Genomic DNA, 18,424 nt, shown 5'->3' with positions numbered 1-18,424 from the left:
GCTACTGCCACACCGAGGCATGTAGGCAAGGAAAGCACTTCCACATCACATAGGCTACCTTTTGTTTGCTGCTTTCACTATTGGCTTTTCTTGACCCACCCTCTCTGCCTCGGATTGGCTACATTGCGCTTCTTGACGTGTCCCTCAAGTGTCTTGCCCCTTAGAGTAAACAGTTCAACTGCACATTTTTTGCATACCAAATGCTGATTTGAAATAAAGTCAAAAACATAAAAGTAGCTTTGTAAGCAGCAAGCTATTTTTGCCTTTTTCTCGTAGCTTAACTCACTACATTTCTCTGTGGATAGCTTCAATGTAGTGAAACTGGTAGCTAAGCTCACTACATTTTCCAGTCTCGGAAACAAGGATGCCCCATAACTGGACTGTCAACTATTCTATCAGGGAAAGCAGTTGCTGTGGCAGAATTTAATTTATGCAACAGTAATCTGAATTTCTAAGTATTAATTGCTTTTATATTGAGAATTTACATAGATCTGATACCTTTTGTAAAACTCTGTTGTGATTAGTTTTAGTATGAATATCAGACTTTGGTGAAATGTTTTAGATTTACCTCGCCTAGGGATTTTCAGTCTTACAACAAATGAAATAAATCAACTCATTGGCTGGAGGTGTGTGGGTGTTAAGTCCGTGCATCAAGTCATAATGCTCCATTTACGGGTCGAGGTTGAGTTTACAGATTGTTCATGTGCATTTATTGCCCCTTATGTGTGGGATTTGCCATGTAGGAGGTTTGTTTGTGTATGCAAGTGTTCAGTATGGGGGAGGGGATGACAGTTAAGTTGAATACAACTAATCTTTCCTATTTTTTTCCCTCTCGTTTGTCTCACCCAGGATGCTGCAGACGAAGCTTCATGACTAAACCTTCCCAGCTATACGGACACTACAACTGGAAGTTTAACTGACAGTGGAGAAGAGAAGCGAACACACAAGCATTTAACACCGGGAACCTGAAAAAAAGGCTTTGCTGATCACAGCATTTCAGCAAACTTCTATACAACTGCCAAAAGCTATATATGGATATTGAACAATTACCCACAGGATGGCTAGATTTTTTTATTCTTCATCTGGTTTTTGATGTGCATCATGTAACTGTAATGTCCAGGCTTTTCATTATCATCAAAGACATGAGACACAGCCAAGTTTCAGTGTAAAACCTCAATTTAGAAGGCTTCACGTGGACTCGAGAACAGATAAGAGAGAGGCAACAAGCGAACCTTGTGTATCTGTCGTCATCATCTTCCTACATGCAGCTCCCCGCTTAGCTTTATTGAAAAGGAGGAGCCCATTAAAGCATTTGATAGATAGGACGGTTTGGTCTGAAGGTGTTGGTGCCGGCTGGCTGCTGGTTGGAGATGAGATAAGAGTGTTGGGAAGAGAGAGAAAAGGAGTGCATGTCTGACAGGAGCTGAATACAAATTAGAATTCGGCTCTCCTGCAGCTACACCAGTGAGGGGATCAATATTGGAGGGGTGAAATGGACAAATTAACTGGCTTCAATTACAGCAGCATGTGATGCAGATGGAATTAGGAGTTTCGCTGAAGGTTTATTTGAAATCACAATACAAGGGAAATGAAGGAAAATAAGGAGGATAAAAGATAAGCTTCTGCAATTTGTACAGCCAGAACCAGCAGTGCCACGCCACTGTACAGCCCTCACCAGCGCCATGCCTAAACTAATGTGACGAGGCTGGTTTAAACCTCAGAGAAACAAAGGTTTAACAGAAGCAAAGGCGACATGGAGCTGGATAATAGCTCACTGGACTACTTTAGCAGCAACTTCACAGAGATTCCCGACACCACAACAACACCACCCTGGAACGAAACCACGCTGCTCGGCCTCCAGATCTCCCTGTCTGCACTCCTAGCTCTTGTCACCCTGGCTACTGTGCTCTCTAACGCCTTTGTCATTGCCACCATCTTTCTAACCAGAAAGCTCCACACCCCTGCTAACTTCCTGATCGGCTCCCTCGCCGTCACAGACCTGCTGGTGTCTATTTTAGTCATGCCAATCAGCATCGTCTACACCGTCAGCAAGACCTGGTCGCTGGGGCAGATTGTCTGCGACATCTGGCTGTCGTCTGATATCACCTTCTGCACGGCCTCCATCTTGCACCTGTGTGTGATCGCATTGGACCGCTACTGGGCCATCACAGACGCGCTGGAGTACTCGAAACGCCGCACCATGCGCCGGGCAGCAGTCATGGTTGGGGTGGTGTGGGTGATCTCCATATCGATTTCCATGCCTCCACTTTTCTGGCGGCAGGCCAAAGCCCACGAGGAGCTGACAGAGTGCATGGTGAATACTGATCAGATCTCTTACACCCTATACTCCACCTTCGGCGCCTTCTACGTCCCCACAGTGCTCCTCATCATCCTCTACGGACGGATCTATGTCGCCGCCCGCTCCCGCATCTTTAAGACACCTTCTGCCTCTGGGAAACGTTTCACCACAGCACAGCTCATCCAGACCTCTGCAGGCTCCTCTCTCTGTTCTCTTAATTCTGCCTCCAACCAGGAAGCACACCTACACTCTGGCAGCGCAGGAGGAGGGGGAGGGTCGCCTCTGTTCATGAATAGTGTGAAAGTGAAGTTGGCAGACAGCGTGCTGGAGAGGAAACGTCTGTGCGCGGCTCGGGAGAGGAAAGCGACCAAGACGCTGGGCATCATCCTGGGCGCTTTCATTGTCTGTTGGCTCCCGTTCTTTGTGGGCACGCTTGTCATGGCCATATGTAAAGAGTGCTGGTTTGATCCAGTGCTTTTTGATATATTTACCTGGCTGGGATACCTGAACTCCCTCATCAATCCTGTTATCTACACCGTATTCAACGATGAGTTCAAACAGGCTTTCCAAAAACTCATTAAATTCAGACGATGCTCCTGAAAAAACGGATTAAAACTGCAGCTCTTGGAAAACGGGGAGTGAAAAAGACAAAGAGAAAACAAGATAATAATAATGATAATGGAAGTACTAAATGTTCCATCTCGTAAACAATGCTAATTGTGATTTGTTTTTTATATCAAACTGCTCCGTGCCATAGCTCTTTAGATACCATATCCATCATATAGACTTATGCATGCATGCTAAAAAAAGAATTAATTTTGACCCAGAAGAATTGTGGAACTTATCAAAGGGACACTGCTGTTATTTCTTGGACAAAAGCCGACATCAAACAAGGATTGGTGTAACTGTATAGAAAGAGCAAACTCAGAGGGACTGGGTTTAATCCAGCGGAAATGAAAAGCCATGAAATGTATGTTGTCTTAATCTCTGTGTTATGCTGTATGCTGCTGCTCCCATATAATGTTTCTGTGGTACAGTAAAGTACTTAGAAAGACTACAAAACTCTAGAGATTCAGTAAAACTGTCGCCATATATGCAATTATATTTTAAAGTGGTGTGCGTGTGTGTGTCTGTGTGTGTGTGTGTGTGTGTGTGTCTGTGTGACTGTGTGCAAAGGTAGTTACTTTACTGTAATATATGCGTGTTTGAGGAATGGAGGATTGTCAAGTGTTTGACATTTATACATGCTATTCTCCAGCGAGGCTCGTCTCGTCGTTACAGAGACAGAAATGGAAACAGCATTTTCACTCTGCCTCTGAATTTTAAGTAACAGCCAATGCCATAGCAACAAATAAACCCTTTCAAAACTGTTATGAAATGATGCGCTCAAGCAAAAAGGACAAGGTAAGAGCAAATAATCAGAGTCCCGGCCACTCAGAGGAAATTGAGACTAATTTTTTGCCATTTAATGTGTTTGTTTTCTTCATGTAAATGCTTCTTTTACAGTTATATGAAAGAGTTTTATTGGCTGATGACTGGTACTTGCAGGAAAGGTGATTCACTGATGTTAAAATGACCATGACAAAAGATGAAATGGCTGATTTCAGTGTTTTTAATGGTGTCTTTGTGTCTTCTGGGCTTACATGGTGTAAAAAATGTCTGTAAGAGATGGAACTCAAAGTTGACAGTGAAAATTAATCTGAATATTTGATAAAGATAAAAGATTTACTGACAAAAAAACAACTTTATTTGATAAATACAACCATCACTCTGTGTGTGCCATTTACCATGAGACAGTTGCATTTATATGAGCGGTCAGGCCTATCATTTAACACACTGACATCTCTGACCCTTCTCTTTCAAAAGGTCCTGCAACTAGATTTCTATGGTTTCTATTTGAGCAGCTGTTGAAAATAATAAAATGTGTTAGCCAGGATCTTTAAGGAGCTCTTTACAATATTCAAATCATTAACACATCACCAATTAATTATTTGCTATTTAAAATACAGTAGAGTAACAGCGTCCTGAGCCGAGAATGAAAACACGCTAAGTCTGTGTGTGTTGTACTCTGAGCTTCTCTGTTTTTTGTTGAGGTAGATTGTCCGGTCGAATGTGCATGTTAGTGCACGTGAATCCCCGTGTGTGTATCCCACTGGCTAGCTCATCGCCCATGCTGTGCACTGCTCATATGGCACTAAATAAGGATGACATGACAGCTCCCAAAAAGTGAAGCCAAAACATCTTGATCACCCCCTGGTGGCTGGCTGCAGTATAAGTCATAAACCCACCCCCTCCATGTTAGCCAACGAGACATGGCTCAAACTAAACTACATCAAATATAATTTTGCCAAATATGGCTTCTGTCATTTCAGTTAGTTATAATGTTGATGTATGTTCAAGTGTTCATCTGTCTGATAAGTTTGAATTTAATTAGTCATTTAATGCTATAGAAGGAGGGTTTGACATCATGATTGACAGCCGTGTGTGCCAATCAGTGTGCACGCAATGGTGCTGCTCACGATCGGTCGGATGGGTGTATGGGCGAGTACTCTATACTGCGGAGATCTCTACTGCAAAGACTCTGGCTCCAAATGATAGCACCACAGTAAGATAGCAACAGCCGTATTTTGGATATTTGACTTCATTTTTGTGCAGCAGCAGGATGTGGAGACACGTTGTCCATCTTTATGCACAAACTTTGGTCCTGACCAATAGCATCATCGCAGACGTGTGGTACCCGCTGTCCAGTTCTCCCGGGTTAACACTCTTCACTCCATCAACACTGTTGTCCTTGTTAGCACTGTTAGCTGCTAGCAGCCAGCTCAGCCACCTCCATGTTGAGAGCCATGTGCGGACAATCTCTGAATCATAGATATGCTCTGAATATTGTACAGAGCTCCTTTAAAGGGCCAGTGTGTAATATTTGGCATGGTTTATTGTCAATCTGAATCTGAATCTGAATATTCTACCCATTAATATATTTATATCAGTGTATAATCGCTGTAAAATAAAATTCGTTTGGTTTTCTTAGCCTTATAATTATGCTTTTATAGGCCTTGCTTTAGAGAGGTCGCCATCTTGCGCCGCCACATATGTACGGCAGACCGAGCGGACAATCCAGCCAGCCAGAGAACGCGTTTCGCGTGTATAAATGAACCAACGAAGACAGCAGAAGGAAGGAAGAAGGAGGAGGAAACAGAGTGTTAGTAGTTCGTCGATAGAGAGTAGTGAAAAGTTTTTTTAGTTATAAAGTTTGCGAATGGACCACACTTACCACGCAACAGGAGAGAATGAACCCAAACCGTCATCTGCGAGGAAAAGAAGACGCAACTTCACTCCTTGTGATGCACTCTCTGTGGCGCTTTTCCTCCTGATGATATATCTCCCCAACGATGGCAGCAGTAACACTGAATCCCGTTCTGTGCAGCAAAATGGGAGCGGAGGATTCAACCTCTCTTCTCGCCCGCTCAGTGTACTCCGGCTCTCATCTGTATGCTCTGGCTCAAACAGGTACGGCTGTGGGTCTGTGTCCACTACAAGAAACTCTTCAAAATCGCGTTCAAAGTTGTCCATTGCAGCTACTATAGTCCGGAGATATTGCTAGGCTAAATAAACAGCTGAGCTCTGTTTACCGGCTACGCTGTCAGTCAGTGTGCGGGCTGGAGATTGGCGGAGCAGAGAGGGGAGGAGGGTCCCCGCTAGGTAGTGTAAACGAGTATGTGTGTATGAAGTGTGTGTGTTACGCTAGAAGAGTCAGAGTTTGGGACGGAGTCTTTTACCCCCTGGAGTGTTACCGGAGTTTTTGGAGTGTTCAAATAAACTGGCCTTTTTCCCGAACGCTCCTCTGGTCTCCTGCTCGTGAGGGATTCATTACAATATCGTAACATGGTTTAGATTTCTAAATAAACATTCACCTCGTCGCTAGATAGACCTACTCCTGAAAAACTCGTGTCTGCGCAAGGCTTTTTGTCCCTACGAGGCCACCGTCATTTACCTGACAGGAGGGGTGAGCGAGTGAGCCCTGCAATCTAGAATTTGACCACTGATGTCACTGTTTTCAACCCATTTTACACACTGGCCCTTTAATATTTACAAATATTTAAAGCAAATGTCTGTTCTGACGGTGAACAACAAGTAAACAAGTCAGTGTGAAGTGTTTGTGGGATAAATTCATACTGTTAGCCAAATTACAACATTCTGCTTGATATGAGAAAACTGATCAAGTACACTGGGTGTGGCTTAAGATTGACACACTGCTGCATAGTACAAATGTGAAATGACAAACAGTTATGAGGAATGATGAAGTCCTTTTAAATTATCTAATGAAGTCTTTTCATCAAATAATTCTTTTTTATTTAACAAAACAAGCAAAATCCTCGATCAGGTATTGTATTTTTAACTTAATAAAACTGTCCTCTTTAAAAATGTTTGTTCCACATGTCAGAGACATGTCTCCTGAACACACTGAAACCCCCCAGAAATCAAGTTTATTTCCTCAGGTGTGTGCAGCAGTAGCAGTTTTTGAATTATTCAGCACCTGAGTTTCTACATCAAATATAAACAGCAACTTTTAATGCAACAGCCATTCAAGGTCAAATTACCCTTTTTTTACTACTCTTAAAGCAGCTCATGTGGTTAGTCATGCGCAGAAGACATTGAAAAGAAGAGGTGAAGAAACCTCATTGTGTGAGATATGTGACCTGAATTTCTGTTACATTTGCTGCAAGTTGATTTAGTCATTCATGTATGGAGTCATCAGAAAATATCTTTTTTACATCTCCGATTTTTATCCAGAATGTACATACTTAAATTTTGAGGTTGAGTGTTAAAAGTGGAAACAGATAACCCATCAACCTCCACTTGCGTTTTCAAGTTGAATTATTGTTCACACTGCTGTCACAATGACAACTGGATCGCAAGAGTATTTTGCAGAGCCTAGCAACTACCAACAACACAGGACACACTGCATTTTGTTTTGCACATTTACTTGGGATTTTCCACTGTCTGCCGTTTCCACTAAGGATAGTTACTGCTAAGAACTCACAGTTGTGCTTTTCAACTTATGTTTATAGAGCGGTATGTATATATGAAAATGCATGCACAACAGTTTGTATGATATCCTACAAATTATCACCCCATGAATGACATTAAAGTTACATAATTGTTAAGTTACTGTGGTTAGGATTTAGGAAAAGAAACATGGTGAGGACATACCTTAAGCTCCGTTTCCACTGAGCAGTACAGTATGGTACACTTTTTTTTCCATTTCCACTGTGAAAAGTTGTGGATGGTACCAATGCAACATTCTGTACCGTCCCAATTTTTGGTCCCCCCCCTCTGTTGGGGTACCTAGCACACAGATCTGGTACTAAAAGTCTGTTGATTGGTCAATAGAGGACAGTCACTCTGCTCAGGGCTGAGCTGTGGCTGGTTTTGTAACCACTGCTTGTACCATGGAGAGTTATACATATATTAGTTAACTGTAACTATCAAATGAAAGGATGTTTTGCTGCCTCTTGCAGCAGCTGGAGTCACAGAAAAAATAATTTAATTCACTAGGCCGACTGCCAGCGACTTTTAAGGTAGAACGTGAACTTGTAACGTTACTCAATACTTGAGCTGATGGCTGGAATCCATCAGCACACCTTAAATTTCACTGTGACAACTTCGACCATTACTTTAGTTTTTATATGACATACACTTTTAGTAATGAGTGGATAAGTGTTTATATATGTTAGTTTTGACTGGGTTATGTGAACTGCATATATTCTAATCCTCACTTGGAGAAAAAAAAGCGCTGCGGAGTGTAGTTCCTGTGGGCTCCAGCAACACTAGACCCCTGAGCTTGCCTGAGAAGGACTAAATGTGCAAACAAGCTATTTTGAAATATCCCACTGAGAGAGACTCTCACTGCAGCCTGGTCTACTTTGTTTTGAAAATGTCTGCTTCAACCCTGGTCTATGGATAATAAATGAGGAGCAGACATTCCTCCGTGTCACCGGTGAAGAGCCAAGATATACAGCGATTGCTGGCAGAGTAGTGAGTGACAACAACCCCGCCCACATTTAAGGGTACTGTTTGTGGTGGAAACGCTAAACGGGCCTAAGGTCTAGGTATCACATCTGAAGGCTTACTTACCAAAGGTACCATACTCTAAGTGTTTGGTGGAAACGGAGCTTTAGAATGAGTCAAAGTTCACATGGTTCCAAACACGCCTTTCTGTGGAAACGTCATGGGGGAAAGTCTGTGATTCGTGATCTGTCCACCACCCTTCATTGTTTACTCCCATCAGTGCACTGGTCAAATGATCACAGTCTTCTAAAATATGTTGGTTATGCACAAATTACTGGCTCATGATTACATGGGATATGTACAAATTTGGGTGCGTTACTTTTGTATGAAAACAGTTTATGAGAACAGCCTGTTGTCTTTAGTAACGGGAAAACTAGCGATACCTACTGGGGAAAACAAAAGCACTCTTGTGTTTTGGTTACACCGTGGTCGAGCCACTCTGTTTGTGCTGTGAATCAAGCCTTCATTTTCCAGGGGTATTGTACCTGGTGGCAGACAGAGCTGCATAGTGACAGTGCAAGAATAAGAATAAGAATAACTTTATTCATCCCCAAGGGAAAATTCAACCAATCTAAACAAGAATGGTGTCATTATTCTATGGCTAGTACTTGCAATCAACACTTCATAGTAAGCAAAAACAAAAAAACAAAAATGTAAAAATGGGACAACACAGGAGTCAAACAGTGGAAGTTGGATAACCTTCACGTTTGTTCAGTGGATTATTTTTTTTTAGAAAGGATACAAAAGGGTTCACAGTTCAGTGTGTGCCAGCTGCCTTAAATGTCCTGCAGGCATCAGTTCAAGAGGCCGATGACAGGTCACTCATATGAGCCAGTGACTTTGAAATATATTTGATGATTCTTTGTGCAGCACAGTATGATACAGAAATGATGAAGTCACTGAAGAGAAACTGTAACATAATATAATTTCAGTCTGGATTAGAGATGCAGTATAATCTTGGTGTCTTTGCAAGTGACTGTGACTCCACCAATGTACATCAGACCAGAGTCAACCGTCACCACCTCTAGAGCGAGAGCAACGAGTGACCTAATGGATCTTCACTTGTTTCTGCCATCAATTCTTCATGCCCATCTCTCAGAGTGCCCGCTGTATACAGTCTTTGAGATAGCCAGTGCTGAATCTTAAATAAACAGGAAATAGAACTGCGGACCAGCTTAGCCACTTACACTAGATGTATTATTAATGTGCAGTTTATTTGTTTACATTTCCAAAGAGAGCTGCAGTTGAGCCACTGGCCCCAATATCCTGAGGAGTATGACTCTCATAAGATGTTCAACTGTGAATGTCTTTATAGATGTCAAAATATTGGTTGGTTGATTGTCAGTGAGTAGATCCACTTTAGTCCAGACGGAAATATCGCAACAATTACAGGACAGACTGTCATGAAATTTTGCAAAGCCTAGATCGGTGACTCCCACCTGGCGAGCCCCGGTCCAAAAGTGGGTCTTGGGTTCATTCTGAATGGACCGCAGGTGACTGGCAAACATGTCAAATTTGTAAAAAAAAAAAACAAAAAAAAAAAACACAGAGCTTTACATACAGCTTTTATTTTGAAATGCCAACAACTACTTGACAGAGACAGCAAACTAGCTCTACAACATGGCCAAACGCAGGTATGAGACTCAATATATTATTATTATATAATAATATTATCTACCTGGACTTTGAACTAATGAGTAAGGAGAAATCTGGACGCTGTGGCTGGACCAGTTGGGAACCACTGGCCTTGATGCATTCTACTGACTTTGGTGACCCCCTGACTTTTCCTCTAGTGCCACCACTGTGGTTTTGACTCGACAACTATTTGTTGTCATGCCGTGAAATCTACTTCACACATTCCCTGGGGATGAATCATTGTAACTTTTGTGATCCATAACTTTTCATGCCATCATCTCATAAAAAATTTGAGTGTTTTCTAATTCTTGGTTTGTGACCAAATACCTGCAAAACTGACATTCCCATCAGCCTCAGTTGTACTTTGTGTTTAGTGATAATTATCAAATGCCAACATGGTAAACTTAGATTAAACATTACATCAGTATGTTAGCATTTTCATTGTGATTATGTCAGCATGCTGACATTGATATCAGCTGCGGAATCTTTGGCCATGTCTCTGATCTGCACTACAAACTGAGTCTTTGGTTAAATCCAAATGTCCAGACTTCAGTGTATTGGCAGATTTGCAGACTTTGTGGACATGTTCCTAGTAGGTCGGCAAGAGCTTAGGGCTGTCCAAATCCACCATTCATCCCATCCTCAAGGGGCCTCAAGTGGACTTTCTGCAGACATCCTGCTTGGAGTGCAGACCTCACCAAACTTTACTGATTCAATTACCCACAATCCACTGCAATATGGACGTGATGTTATAATGTTTTCCAGGTGCTGACAAAAAAACCTAAATGAACATATTATGTATGTGTAAACAATTACTCTATTAAAATGTTACTTGAATCATAGAGGCTGGAAATAATATTCAACCACAACACACAGAAGATATGTAAAGGTATAGGCCAGGGTTCAGCAACCTTTACTATCAAAACCAAATTTTTTTTTATTTTTTTTTTTTAAATCTGCCTGGAGCCACAAAACATATTATAGCATTAAGGTAACACTGCACAACAAGTCTACATTAGCCTATCAACGTTATTAATAGGTCTAAATGAGCATTCAAAAATATGTTTTACTGTAAGATAGCTCCTCTGCAGTGGGTAACTTATGATTATCTTGAACTTTAACTTTGCAGCACTGGCAGGGAAAGCAAACAAATCTGTCCACACACTATTAAATTCTGTTTTTCACTGTGAGGTTTTTACTTTTATGGATTTGGAAGGGAGGCTCAAGACTAGCCACCACTGTTGAGGTTTGTCAAAATTTAGAGGAAAAGGCTAAAAGATGTTAAAATGAATAACCATCATTCATTTTCCTGTGATATTTTTTCACAAAGCCACAGAGAGCCGCTGGAGGGGAGCTAAAAAGCCACATGTGGCTCCAGAGCCACAGGTTGCCTTCCTCTGGAAGAGGCTACAGAGGTAGTCAAAATGAATAATGCTAGTGCAGCCTACCCTGTAGGCTAAAAGCTGTGCAGTGTAATGCCACATACACAGGCTACAGGCAAGTGCTGCAATGATCGCCATGTACATTATTTGCATTTGGTTGTCCCTTGAATGTCTCCACAGTGATGAATAAAACAGATCTGAGGCCTGTTTATCAGCGGCTTTAATAGCCTTTCAATCTCACACCCTCGCAGACCTGATGTGATGAGGGTGAACAGGTCACAGTACTTAAGAATGAAGTCAGTGAGGGCTCAGTCAGAAAGTCCAGAGGGTGTACATTTGGATTCTTCCTTAGCTGCTTTTTAGTAGTGCGTTCACACTACATACAAGACAACATAAATGATATTTAAAGCAGACAGCATGCATACTAAATACAGTCGATGCACACAATATTCCCGTGACGCAATGCACAAAGGAATTTGAGGAGCAGCTCACAGCTGAAGAAAATGGGTTATTTTATGTCTGTTTGTGAAATTTAATTGGCAGTGACACAACCAACATTTCACATATTGCATCACTTCCAAAAATAAAAAAAGTAATGTGGATATTTTTGCATACTGCTAAAACAGTATTTATGGCAATTAGTATGTACGACATACAGTATAGGGTTAGTATGCACAGTAGTATGGATTTGAGACACAATTTTATTCTCCACATTGTGTCGACATTACCGTGTAATGTATGTCCTTATAAAGTAATGTTTAGGATCCTTTGCAATGTAATGTAAATGAAATCAGCCTTTGTACCTCTAAGTAGGACAGAAATAAAAAGGGAGACAGAATGCATTTTGTTTTCCTTTTGACATAACAGCTGCAGCTTTTAAATAAATAATCAATTGTCATGGAAGCCAATGGCTAATGTAACCAAACTGCATACCAGAGCTAACCCTTGTGCTGTAACAGAATTAATGTTCCCTCCACATCTTAAAGTGGGTCAGTGTTAGACAAATAAAACCTAATTATTCAGTATACCGTGTTAAAGATACCACAGTTAGCCCACCAGATATTGATTTGTGCCTTTGGGATTCACTGAGGCATCCAAATATGTCTTAGCTAATTAGCATGTGGAGAAGAAATTGAAACAAATTACAATAAAGCAGTATCTGCAAAGTCCCATGATAACAGCTGAGTTGGTGAAGCAAATGCCAAGTATTTCATACATGTTGGATTTGAACCAGGCTGCATGTGTCTCTCTCTTGGCTAAAATGCCAAGAAACTGTACACAAGGGAGCCAAAAGTGGTTCTGTCACTGCGGATCAGCATGGATAGGAGATGGCTTCAGATATCGTTCGGCTGTCTTGAGCACTGAAATCAAAAGGTCAGGATGTACTTAACCTCGCGGGATGTGAACTATCACTTTCCACTCGTTCTCCATGAAATAGAATTAGGCCCCTGAGACTGAGTTCAACAGGCACTGTTAACAAAGTCCAGTCAGAGGGTAATAAGGTGCCACTTCAACATGTATAGCACATTAACTTAGCCAGCTAAAAATATCGAGCCCACCAGATAGATCAAGTCAATATCTGTTACTTTTTGAAAAAATAAAAGTAAAAAGTTGAGACGAAGAGAGCTGCGCTAACACGTAGTAGAGGTCTAATATCTATGGAGCCCTTCTTGGGTCACACAGCAGAAAAAAAACTTGATTCCACCAGACTCCACTGACAAAAACCATCATTTTGGAACACAGGAGTTGCTGGTCTACCGCTGCCTCGATCAGTTAGCTACCTGCCAGCCACTCCCACCTCATCTGCCCAACTCCACTCACCTGTGAGCACAGCTGCAGCTCATCTCCAATCAGCCCAGGATATAAGCCTCTCCAGCTCACGCACTCTTTGCCAGTGTTCTTCGCCCACATACAAGACTTTTCAACACTCCTTACCTGTCTGATCTCCTGTTACTGTTTCTGTCTTTGGCTGTGTGGTGGTTTCCTGTGACAACACTTCAGCGTGAGTGTTCCCACCTGCTTGCCAGTTGTCTGCTGCACCTCAGAAACTGTCTGAGATGCCACATGCTGCCTTGTGTGTGTTCTTTTTTCACCTACCTGACAGCTCCTCGATCCTTCACCTGGTTTCTACTTACCTCCTGCTCGTTCCTCGTTAGCTCTGCTGCATCGTTGGACTGCTCTTCCAGTTCTGGACACCTCGCTTTCTTGACCGTGCCATCAGTAAGCCCCTATCTGTCACCTGCCTGCCAGCGGACTAAACTGTTCAAGTCTGAGGATTCGCGTCCTTGTTCTAGGTCCCACTTCCTGGTTCGGCTCGAGCTGTTCCCTGACCCCTCAACCCAGAGACTGTGTGAGCTCTGAGCCTGAATAACAAACAGTTACCTGTGTTTCTCCATGTGACCAAGTGCCTTCTTTGCTTGAGTTTTGTTTTTTGTTTTTTTGTGTTTTTTTGCCTTTAATTGACAGGACAGTGTGAAATGGGGAGAGAGAGAGAGAGAGTGGGGGGATGACATGCAGCAAAGGATTGCAAGCCAGAATCGAACCTCCAACCGCTGCAGCGAAGCATCGCCTCTGTACATGGGGCGCTGGCACTATCCACTACACTACCGACGCCCCTCTTTGCCTGTGTTTAATTAAAGGTCATTACCAACTGTCACTGACTTCCGGAGTGCAGTTGCAGCTGGAAAGAGAACAGAATTAATAAGTTTGCCGATTTCTCATGTCGCCATGGTTCAGATCAATTGCCAGTTGTTTTCCTGAAAGTGTTAGCACGACGTCACGGTGATTTGGTCTATATTAAAAGGTATTATTGGTTCTCACTCTACATTCAGTGCATTTTAATCACACTCTGTTTGTTCTTTAGCTCACTACCTAAATGTTTATGTTGCTATGGCAACAAGTGCTAGTTGACGTTAACCCTATATCAGTTTAGATTCATCTTCCAAACAACGATGAAGCCATAAAATTACAGTTCGGCATTTCTGAACAAAACCAATTACAACTACCAACAGCCATGCCTTGACAGATGTGTTTTGACAGATTATATTGTGAAAATTAGGAAACTAAAACCTTTAATAACATAAGCACAAGTGATTGTTTATACAAGTCTATGCTGTGTAGAAAAAAATAAATCCAAAGGCATGGATTACAAAACAGAACACACATTTATACATTGAGTTTAAAGTGAACCCAGAGGGGCTTTGTAAATATAATGTAGTTACAAATGCTGTACATGTATATATTGTATAATAATAACGGACATATCTACCACGATATCAGCTGTTGGTTTTGATGCCTTGGCATTTTGCACATTGGAGAATTTTTCCTTGTAGGCTTTCTCTAAGAACCCCCTTTCTGACAGAAATCTATTAATTTTAACCCAAACCATGACTGTTTCCTAGTCTTAACCATGAGATCCCTTTCTGGTAGAAAGCACTTGAGGAAAATTTCTCCCAACTGCTGGCATTTTGGCCGTCATCATCTTGGATTTATCAGGAATGACCACATTTGGAAAAGAGGGTGGAGCTGTGGAGGATGAGGGATGGATCACTTAAAGTGGCCATGATCTTAATCATGCATAACTTTAAACCTAAGTGAAATGTAAATGGGTGAGTTGTACAGTATATAGATTCAGCCCCACACCATTGTAAAGAAGGCACTTCAAAATGGGGGTCTACAGGGATTGACTGGCTTCTGGAGCCAGCCTCAAGTGGCCATTCGGGGAACTGCAGTTTTTGGCACTTCCACTTTGTCTTCATTCTCAAATCTTCAGAGGTTGCTGCTTGTAAAATATCTAATATTCTCACTTCGAATGTATGCATTTTTTGAAAATGTTAGCTATTTTTATTAATTACATCCTTCACAAAATCCCAAACATCAACATGTCAACATGCTATAAGAGACACACTGTCCAATATTCTTTCTTACTATATCTAGTCTGAGAAAAAAAAAGTTGCAGTGGGCTAGAAAGAGGATACAGTATATAAATTATGCAACCGTTCTCAACATGAGACGGAGTGCTGTCCACAAGGGGTTCACATTTTGATTAACAAGCCCATATGCAATCTGACAAGCTTCTCTCCCACCTACACACTTAGACTGCACTCTGTCCATGCATCTAAAACACATGCATATTCAGTGTGGTCTATATGCTTCCCGTGTATACACATCCCCACACACACTCATAAAAACACCTTTTCTAACTCAACATACATGATCGCAAGCATGGGAGATGAATGATTTACAAGGCTATATAAATATTTTACATTTCATGTCTTGTGCAAGACAGTGGATTCAAATCCTGTCTGTTAAGGCACAAAGAAAACATCGTGCAGTCGTAATGAAATGGAAAAACATGCTGGCACCATTGAAATTGGAATTAAATTAATTACACAACACCACAACTACAGCAAAAGAAAAAGAAATCTTTTTTTATAGACTAACAGTGAATTATTCTACTCCAGGGAGAAAATGAACAAGACTTACTGAGGGATAAATAAAACCGCCCTCGCAACATAAACTGAAGTAATCAATCTAGTTAATTAAATTCATGTTCCAAATTCAGAGGGAAGCTGTGATGCTTGAATCATAGCTGCGATACAAAACAAATAAACTAACTCAATACAGAGATCAGTGTCACCTGTGTATACTTGTACCTTTTTTGCAGTATTGAAAATACAAATGAATAAGTAATACTGATAGATTGTTTTAAAGATGACTTTGTTCTTTTCCCTCTCCTCTGTGTACAGCCAACAGTTTTTCCACACAAGCCGAGAATAAATATTTCATGAGTGGAGCCAGAGCAGTCCATAAAAATATTTGTTTAAAACATGCATGAGCCTCAGACACATTAGAGTCTACCTGTGTCATATGGCACCTGGTCAGGAGGAGCTTTTTTAACTTGTCATCCGCAACATAAAAGTGCAATGTAAAGTACGCTGCAAGGTCATCACCGCAGTGCGTTTACCAGCAACATTTATGCCACCTTTGCAACTTACATCCCCGACTGACTCCTGGATTTTGACAGCATTGTGAAGCAGGATATTGTAAGAAAGAGTTAAAATCAGAGAGTGCGGGGGAAAGCACTGAGTATTTGCTGATTCCACAAGAAGATTGGACAGAAGGTTAACCAAGCAAGAGGAGCTTGGTTGGCAGGCTGAAGGACTAAAAACATGATAAATAGCTGTAGGGACAGAATTCAGTAGCGAGTAAACGTCTCTCTAGTTATCTCCGAGCAATGCAGAGCCCACTCTTAGCAGTTTTCACTGTAAGATATGATCGCTTGTTTGGATGTCAGAAAAACATCCATTAACTCAGAAGCAGGAGGCTGGAGTCAGTGAAGTATGGTGTAGATATTTGTGATACCCAACAGCCAAACATTTCAATTTAAATTCAGCACTGTGTTTGGTTTGAGGCTCTGAAGAGTTACAGGTTGATGCAAAAGATTTTGGTCAACACCTATGCCCCAAACCCAAGCAACAGCTTTATTGAAGTTTATTAGCCAATCATCTTTCTTTTCTGTCCCAGTTTAACCAGTCTGTGAGAATGTCAGCACGTAAACAGAGCAACAGCCCCCTTGTAAAAGGTGCAGTTGGAGTGCCAACTAACTCACCTGGGCTGTGTCCTTGCCGCAGCAGCCACAGGTTTGATTCCAACCCACGTCCCTTTGCTGCATGTCATTCCCTCTCTCTCCCCCTTTCACGCTGTCATTTAGCTGTCCTATCAAATAAATGCAATAAAGCCTGATAAAAGTATCTTTTAAAAAAACATTCAGTTGGTAACTTTTATAGAAAATAACTATTTGTCATATTTGCTGAAGCTGTCACTATATCCTGACAGTGAGTGGTAGATGAGACAAATAATCTGTGAAAAAAACCTGTTCATCTTCCTCCTCCTTGTGCTCCAAATGGCATTTGCAAGAATCCACCGCACCTGAACGGAAACAACCAAACAGAACCGAGGAGTCTCTAACACAAGATATAGATGATATACTTTATTTATTAATCCCCGAGGGGAATTTCAGATTTTTTTCACTCTGTTGTCATATACACATACATACATGCATTCAACACAGAGATGTCACAGTGAGGGGGCTTTCTTGGATGTGTGCCCAGAGCAGCTGGGGATTCAGTGCCTTGCTCAAGGGCACCTCAGCAGGTGGCGAACTGGCACCTCTCCAGCTACCAGTCCACACTCCATACCAGGGACCCTCCAGTTGCCAAGCCAGTTCCCTACGGACTGAGCTACTACCACGCCTGGAGGTTGTTGTGTCATACTGCAGAGTACATTACAGAACAGTGCCAGAGACTGCACATCTGGATGATGCTATCCCATTCTGTTTTGCATTCTAAAGGCTCATTTATGCTCAACGTTAAAAACGGATGGAGCCTTCTGTCCGTGCTCTGCGTTCATTTCATCCGTATTTCTGCACGTTTCCATAAAGCTTACGGATACGGGCCAAACAGAGCAGTACCACCGGGAACCGTGGGGGCAATGTTGCTGTCACTACCCGATACGTAGCTCTAGTGAGACACGAAGAAGAAGTAACAATTCAATTTCTCTCATCGGCAGTACTAGAGAAAAGAATTCTCCGTCCTCCAGTCGCGATGTATTTAACGGCCTCACCAACCACCGCCTCCAACAACGCTGCCTCAGTTTTTGTCTTTTATGCAAGAGGTACATTATCAATATCTCCTCCACGGTCGCCATAAACTTTTGACGCTGGGCTGCCTCCTGGTGGATATATTGGTTAACATCCATGCCAACGTAAAGGGCGCATGGAAGTATGTGGGCAGTGACGGTAACATCATTTGAAACGGACGTATACATTTTTGTACATAAAGGGAGCATAAATGAGCCCTAAGGCTGCCTGAAAGCAGCAGGGATAAAAACTGGCCTCGGGTGTGTTTCCTCCTCATTCCAGTCATCAACACATCTGGGTGCTGCCTTTGTATGCGCGTTAGTATGTTGAATGTTTTTCCATTCACATCCCCTACAACAACGGAGCAACGCCAGCACACCACACATCTTCTTATGC

General features: G+C 41.9%; 1 protein-coding gene across 2 annotated transcripts in view; it reads left to right on the top strand.

The window, feature by feature from the left end:
- htr1d (5-hydroxytryptamine (serotonin) receptor 1D, G protein-coupled) overlaps positions 1–3,842 on the top strand; it is a 40,606-nt gene extending 36,764 nt beyond the window's left edge. For both annotated transcript variants that reach the window (XM_049595425.1, XM_049595424.1), the window contains one exon: positions 850–3,842. In XM_049595425.1, the coding sequence (XP_049451382.1) occupies positions 1,754–2,899 (1,146 nt within the window). In that variant the 5' untranslated portion in view covers positions 850–1,753 and the 3' untranslated portion in view covers positions 2,900–3,842. The remainder of the gene's footprint in view (positions 1–849) is intronic.
- Positions 3,843–18,424: the final 14,582 nt, after the last annotated feature.

This window comes from Epinephelus fuscoguttatus, linkage group LG14, assembly GCF_011397635.1.
Source record: "Epinephelus fuscoguttatus linkage group LG14, E.fuscoguttatus.final_Chr_v1".
Taxonomy (NCBI): domain Eukaryota; kingdom Metazoa; phylum Chordata; class Actinopteri; order Perciformes; family Serranidae; genus Epinephelus; species Epinephelus fuscoguttatus.
This window is presented reverse-complemented; position numbering and strand designations above follow the sequence as displayed.